At 41.4% G+C, this 7,653-nt stretch overlaps 1 protein-coding gene across 1 annotated transcript; it reads left to right on the top strand.

The window, feature by feature from the left end:
- The first annotated feature begins 252 nt into the window (after positions 1–252).
- On the top strand, positions 253–5,213 carry LOC102739415 (serine protease 1-like). Its single transcript, XM_006743554.3, has 5 exons — positions 253–292; positions 2,211–2,370; positions 3,137–3,390; positions 3,911–4,047; positions 4,585–5,213. The coding sequence occupies exons 1-5, from the start codon at positions 253–255 to the stop codon at positions 4,732–4,734; spliced, it is 741 nt and encodes a 246-aa protein (XP_006743617.1). The 3' UTR covers positions 4,735–5,213.
- The last annotated feature ends 2,440 nt before the right edge of the window (positions 5,214–7,653 follow it).

Here is a 7,653-nt window from a genome sequence, read left to right as displayed (position 1 = left end):
GCACCAGGTGGGATTATTACTTCAATTCCCATAAACTTCTGGAAAAGTAGACAAAAGCTAATGTTTAAATCTGATGCTGAATTATCTTCAATTTGGCACAGAATTGAATTCTAATTTTGGACTTGTGAGTTTCCAGTAAAACCACTTTCCTGGCACCCATGGCCATGGGTGTCAATAGCAAACCTGGAGGTATAAATAGTTGTGGATGAGAAATGTTCATCACTCTCCCCAGTCCAGATCCAGGGAGCAACGATGAAGACCTTCATCTTCCTTGCCCTGCTGGGAGCCACTGGTGAGGCTATAATAATAATAAATGAATCAGTGGGTGTCCATGATGTATTTGTTTGCATTTTGTACTCTGAAAGACAACAATGAATGTTGAATAGAATCTCTGTATTCAAGAAGCTTAAAATATTGAAATGACAGCATATATAGTAGTCCTCTCTTTTCTGCAGCAGCTACATCCACCCCCAGTAGATGTCTGAAGCCACAGATAGTACTGAACCCTCTATATACTGTGTTTTTTCCCCCACCTATGCATACCCATGATAAAGTTTAATTTACAAATGAGGCACAGTAAGGGATTACCAATAAAACTAATAATAACAGGACAACTATAACAATGTACTGTAATAAAAGTTATGTGACTGTGCTCTTCTGTCTCTCTCTCAAAATAACTTATTGTACTGTACTCACCTTTCTTGTGATGATGTGAGGTGATAAAATGCCTACGTGATGAGATGAAGTGGGGTAAATGATATAGGTATTGTAACGTAGTGTGAGGCTATAATGATCTTTGGAGGACACATCAGAAAATGCTTCGTGACTCTGGTTAACCAAGTGTAACAAAAACCACAGTAACAGTAAGAGGGGGATTACAGTCGTACAAATGTCTATACATAATTAAATCTCCCTTGTGGGGGAAAGATGATAGTGAGTAAGAGTAATTAGCCTAGAAAGTATAAGGAGGCAGAAATTGCCCTGAACTTCAAGGAAAAATCTATGGAGAAAAGAAAAAGGAAAGGAGAGTTAACATTAAGGAAATGTTGTTTTGACCTTTCTAAGCATTTGGAATTAATAACTGGAAGTGAAAATTGGGACTAGTGACTAGTCTTGGGCTCACTGAAGACTCTATGAGGGTCAGAGCCTGCATCTCTTCTACACTGATGGGCATCTTCACAAGGACCTTAACAGGTGAAGGTACTTCATTTCTCATGAATAAAAGCTATGGGCTAGGTTTTACAACATTTTTGCTAATGAAATCTCTCTGGTGTAAAATAATGTATCATTTAATCACCAAAAGAAAGAAAAATGTCTATTTCTGTTCTTTATACTACCAAATTTATACAAATCTTACTATTAAACTTTCCCCAATTAGACAGGTATAAATTCAATACATTAGTCTATACATATGGAAATGGCTTTCCCAAAATTACTTTAAAATACTTGGGAAATAGGGTACATACAATATAATCATAGACTTTGGGAGCCATCCAAATCTTAATAAATCAGTGGGCAGACTTCAGAATGCTGAGTAAATTTTAAAATGTTGGGAAGAAAATTGAGATAAGGGGAAAGATTGGAAAGGAAAACCATATAATGTTCTATGAAATTATTTCATGAAAATTTTAGGCAAGAACCAAAAAAAGAAATTGGGGGAACAAGAATACAAAACTCCCAATTCCTTCCAGGCCTGAATATTCTTAGGGGGCTTCTAAAATCGTCCTTTCTGTTACTTCACGGGGATATCTATCCTATACCAACTACCAAAAATAAACATAAGCATGGTTACTGTAAAACCTTATTAAGCTTATTTACGTGACTGTTGAGCAAAGTTTTGTATAAAAAGTATTCTTTATACCCTTAGATAATAATGTTCAGGGCATTTATTACATAGAGTCTCTGATCGAGGTGTGTGTGTGTTTGTGTGTGTGTGTGTTGCTTATGCTAAAAAACAGTATATCAAATTTAAAGCATAAATTAAAAAATTAGACACATAATAGTATAAGTAGGGTATGTGTTAAAGGAATAGAATAATGAGATTTGGGGAAAAATATGTAAAAATTATGTATTCACCATTTCCTGATTATGTGTCAAGGGAAAACATTATCTTCTCTTTACTAGGTAATCTGCAAAAACTTTGAGGTAAGTAGAAACTCCAAGATGGATCTGATCTGTTTACCTGATTGTTTCCAATTTTTCTTTGTCAGTTGCTTTCCCCATTGATGATGATGACAAGATCATTGGGGGCTACACCTGTCAGAAGAATTCTGTCCCCTACCAGGTGTTCCTGAACTTGGGCTACCTCTTCTGTGGCGGCTCCCTCATCAATTCCCAGTGGGTGGTGTCTGCAGCTCACTGCTACAAGTCGTAAGTAACCAGTCCTGTTTTCTCAAATCAGCTCATGCCCCAACTCTACCAAACACAATCAGGGTAAACTGCACAGTTATACTTGAGGGCAGAGAATTCAGATTCTAAGAGCCTCATCATTCCTCCCAGGCACTGAATGATGCACTGAGGCAAGTTTACATGGAAAAGTAAACTTAGAGTTCCTTGATGTCCTTCCAAATGATGGTACCAAAGACATGGGAGGGGAGCTAGTGAGTGATGAAATATACTTAGAACTAGCTTAAGAGCATTATCAATAAATAGTCCTAATCATGATAGCTCAATCAGGAAAAAAATGGCATATGGAGGTAATAACCCACATGAAGCTTCCAGTAAACACTAAAAATAAGCACAATTCATTCTGCCCCCTTAAAATTCTTTCATGTCTCTGATTCCTGCCACATCTCCCTACAGTAATCAGTAATCTCAACCAGAGGAGGCGTAACAGGTGCTGAATAGTCACCACCAATTCCTGTTTCACTTCCCAACTTTTTATTGGCATCACTTAGTCATGGGAAATAACTTTCTAACACAATGGTGGGCTATAAGTCTATACTGGTAGGGACACCCACCTAAGAGTTACTCTCACCTGCACCATGACTGGTAGGGCTCCCTTTAGTGCACAATTACCTATGTGTGGAAATGCTTGCTGGGGATGGTGTTCGTGCTGATGCTCATGAATGGGGTGAACAGGGAAAGGGGAGAAGCTCAAGTTGGCCCTCAAGGAACTTTGCATCCTTTAATCCAGCCGAATCCAGGTGCGTCTGGGAGAACACAACATTGCAGTCTCTGAGAGTGCTGAGCAATTCATCAATTCAGCCAAGGTCATCCGCCACCCCAAATACAATGAAAAAACTTTTGATAATGACATCATGCTGATTAAACTGAGCTCACCTGCCACTCTCAACTCTCGAGTGTCTGCTGTCTCTCTGCCAAAATCCTGTGCAGCTGCTGGTACCCAGTGCCTCATCTCTGGCTGGGGGAATCTTCAGAGCGTTGGGGGTAAGTGTCACAGGGAACAAAAGCACCAACTCTGGAAATCCTAGAAGGGAAAGACATGTCGAGGGTCAGTTAGTCCAAATTGTCACTGAAGGCAAGATTCGTAGAGGATAGTTTGTAGACATATGGAGTCTTAGGAAGATTCCTTTGCTGGAAAACACAACAAAAATGAGCTATGATAAAGATGGCAGATATTCAACTGAAGTGTGATTAGTGATTTGCAAAGAAGTAGAAACTGAGGAGGTAAACAGAACAGAAGGCTTGGGTATTGCCTAAAGTAGAGAATTGCTTGAGACATAGTCTAGATTTGAGATCTATTGTCAATGATGCTAATGTCAGAGAGAACACTTGCTGACTAAAACTGTTGGAAAGACTTTCCAGATAATTGTTGTTCTTCCAAAATAGAAGTTACTGGCAATCTGAGAGAGTAGGGAAGGTGTTGGGGGGCGGGGGGGGAGATTGGGAAAATTTTCTAGGAATCCTGTGGAAAATATTCTTCCATTTTTACTGTTGCACCCATCAGGAAAGTTTCCTGATGCCCTGCAGTGCCTTCAAGCGCCCATCCTCTCTGACAGCACTTGCCGCAATGCCTACCCTGGCAAGATCAGCAGCAACATGATCTGTCTGGGCTACCTGCAGGGTGGAAAGGATGCCTGCCAGGTCAGTTTCTTTGTACTCATTTCAGCAGAACTTCATGCCCTTCCACTTTAGTTCCCTTTCCCAAAACACAGATTGAAAAGCTGTCTCTGGGATGGATTATAAGGGACCACGGAGAGATTTGGGATCAGTGATAAATTTTCTTTTTGAGACATTAATGTCTAAGGCCAAGAGTCAAAAGATACACAGAAGATGATGTACAAACAGGACATCCAGGCACGCTGCTGAGGAGGTATGCTGTAGAAGGAAGCTTTCTGATAAAAGCAGGGCTAGCTGGGCAGCACTGCACTCACCAGTCCTCACCTCTTCTTGGCCCTGCATGCCTACAACTAAGAAAAGAGCAGGAGCTAGGAGGAGGGAGGAGAAAGGAGAGGCATGCTGTCAGAGATTGAGAATTGGATTTCCAGGGGAAGGGAAGGTGCTTCCTAGAGAATCAGCTACCTGAGAAAATGGACCCAGGGTAATGGAGAAACAGGGTTTTTGCCTTTCTCCCATCTTGGCATAGTTGGGAGTTCTCACTGTCTCTTCCCTCTTGTGCAGGGTGATTCTGGTGGCCCTGTGGTCTGCAACAGAGAGCTCCAGGGCATTGTCTCCTGGGGTATCGGCTGTGCTCAAAAAGGCAAACCTGGTGTCTACACCAAGGTCTGCAACTACGTGAGCTGGATTCAGCGGACCATCACTGCCAACTAAGCATGTAAGCATGTGTACCGCTCTATGCACCATCCCGTTAGTCACCTTCACCTTCCAACCATGCCTGAAAACAATATCAAATAAAAACACTTTGTTCCACATTGCATGTGTCCAAAAACTGTCCTTACTTAATATTTATGAACTTTCTCTTCAAACCGGCTTCTGAGTAAGAGGGTAGACTCGGAATTGAACAATTACACAAAGATAGAAATGGAGAGGTTATGCCATGATTCATTCAGCCTGCTCGAAATGAATTTGCTGATCAACTACTATCTGCTAGGCTCTGTGTGGTCCACTGAGGATATAAGCATGGATAAGCTTAGAGGTCACTGTTACCATCACATTTTTGAACAGATGATGACACCAAGGTGCAGAATGTGAAAATCAACTGCCCAAAGTCTCTCGACAAGCTCATAGTCAGGTGGAGACCAAGCTCCAGCTGTCTTGATTCCCAATGCATTGCCGCTGCTGGGACACCATGGGCTCCTTCTGTGCTCTAATCTATCTGAAACTCTGTGAGGCTAGATGAGGGAAACCACCAGGTGGAGAAATTTTTACAAATCACCGATGTCCTGCATTCTCCAAGGTTTTACCAACTTATATGTTCCCCTTCTCTGAGATCTTTCTTGTTTTCCCACTGGAGTTTTATTGCTATAGCAGCCATGATGTCTGCAAGCAATCTGTGCCCCTCTTCCACCAGCAGTCCCCCAAATCCCAGTCCAAATAATGTAGTATTTTGAACTTTAAGAAAACGAAAGCGCAAATGCACTTTTGGACATTTGTAAAAATAGATCTATTACATCCAGTTCATAGAAGATTTGTCTACAGAGTTCGTTTGGAGTACAGGTCCCAACACATGATTCCTATGCATATCCGGTGTAGATCCAGGAAGAAGATATCATGGGATCTGAGCATGGAAACACTGGAGCAGGTGGAGGAGGTCTGAAAGGGGGAAAGGTTCACAACCTCAGGAATAAGGTGAAGAAGGGATATTGTCTTAGTTTAGACTGCTATAACAAAAATGCCATAGCCCAGGTGGCTTAAACCACAAACTAATTTCTCATGGTTCAGGAGGCTGGGAAGTCCAATGTGCCATGGAAATAGTGGGAGCCCACTTCCCGGCTTGTAGACAGTGGCCTTCTCACTGTGTCTTCACATGGCAGAGAGAGGGCTCTAGTCTCTTCTTATAAGGACACTAATCCCATCACGGGGGCTCCACCTTTATGACCTTATCTAAACCTTGTGAAGGCCCTACCTCCTAATACCATCCCACTGTGGATTAGGGTTTGAGCACATACATTTGGTGGGGGGGGGGGGACACGAACATGCAGTCCATACCGGGTATCTTGGAAGAGGAAAGTATGGCAAGGTACACACCCCATTACCAAATTTCTATTCCTCTGTAACTCTGGATGGCACATGCATAGGGAGCAGTCCTGAGCCCTTAATATCGCCTTGTCAATGCCTCCAGGATGGAGCCCAAATTCCTTAGCCTTGCATTCAAGGCTCTTAACTATTTGGTCATAACTAAGCTGTCCTGTCTTATTTCCATAGTTCTCATTGAGTTGCTTTTATGTTTGCATAGAGCCTAAATTAATTTCATATATAACTCCTCTTTGTTAAAATCCGTAGCTTTAGATCTGCCCTAACTAAACATCTCAGGCTTCTCTCCAGAAGCAAATGAGCTTAAAGATGCTCCTGTTTCCTCTGAAATGCCTTCTGTTCCACTCCATCACCACCACCAATATACACCTACCCACCTCAGTCCAAGTAGAGTGCAGATTCAGAGATTGGACAGGCTAAGTGAGATAGATAAAAGATGAGAGATCAGGGCAGGCCCAAAGAGAAGTATGAAAAAAACAAACAAATCCTATTTCTTGATACCATTCAATAGACTCTTTTCAACCTCTTTTGTCACTTTCTCTCTCGTCTTTTTAAAATCTGACTCTTTGTAATTTGTAAATTTATATTAAAATGTAAAATCTGTATACTCTTTGACCCAGCAACTTCACTTCTAGAACTCTATCCTATTAAAACATGGATATAAAAACAAAAACCAAGTATAGATGGGAATGTACCATTTAGAAGTCATTCGGTTGCAAGGAATAGAATATCCAACTCATTTGGTCTTTAAAAATGCACCAGTGGAAGCTTAGAAATGGGGAAGGCTTCGAGGATGTTTTGATTCAGCAATGCAAAAATGTCAAGGACCCAACTTATTCTGGGCTCTGCCCTGTGCATTTCTGTCATTTCCTGTCGTTACTGCCAGTTTATCCTAGGGATAAAGCCTTGTGATCAAAATGGCCCTCGGGGCCCGATTCTCCCTCTTCTGTATCCAGGGAGAGAAATAAACAAAGTTGCTCCCAGTAGATCTAGAAAGCTTCTTTCCCAGATGCCCCTGGCAGACATCATACTGTGTGTCTTTAGCTGAATTTGGTCACTTGCACAACCCTGAGACAACAATCAAATGGGATTATGCTGATTAATTTACAATGAAGCGACATGGTGTAGCGTCAGAGCAAGGGGTGGACTTTTCATTCTGCAAGAAATCTGGCCTACTTGGTATATGTTTGGTTAACTGAGTAGTTATAAGGGTAGTCACCAAGAGAAGGAGGAGTGGATGTTAAGGAGGCAGCCACAGTCTCTACTAGAGTCATCTAGGGTGCTTATCGATATATTATCTATGAAATCCTGAAAATCCAGAAACAACTCAAATATCCATTTAATAGATGATTGATTAAATAAACCTGGCGTGTCCCTCAGTGGAAACAATGGAACTCTTCTATTCATATATTCAACCACTTACTCAACGAATACTTACTGAAGACCTACAATGTGCCAACCCTGTTTTATGCACTAAAGATACAGCAGAACGAAACAGTCAAAACCCTACCCTCACGGTATATATATTTTCACTTG

Source organism: Leptonychotes weddellii, unplaced genomic scaffold, assembly GCF_054177405.1.
Source record: "Leptonychotes weddellii isolate Sample4059 unplaced genomic scaffold, ASM5417740v2 HiC_scaffold_10110, whole genome shotgun sequence".
Classification (NCBI taxonomy): Eukaryota; Metazoa; Chordata; class Mammalia; order Carnivora; family Phocidae; genus Leptonychotes; species Leptonychotes weddellii.
The sequence above is the reverse complement of the archived record's forward strand: the minus strand, read 5'-3'. Positions and strand labels throughout refer to the sequence as shown.

Excerpts from the sequence above, each read along its gene's own strand:
- LOC102739415 (XM_006743554.3), top strand. The coding sequence starts at position 253 with ATGAAGACCTTCATCTTCCTTGCCCTGCTGGGAGCCACTG. Across the intron at positions 3,391-3,910 it reads GAATCTTCAGAGCGTTGGGG|GAAAGTTTCCTGATGCCCTG; the intron begins GTAAGTGTCACA and ends TGCACCCATCAG. Across the intron at positions 4,048-4,584 it reads GTGGAAAGGATGCCTGCCAG|GGTGATTCTGGTGGCCCTGT; the intron begins GTCAGTTTCTTT and ends CCTCTTGTGCAG.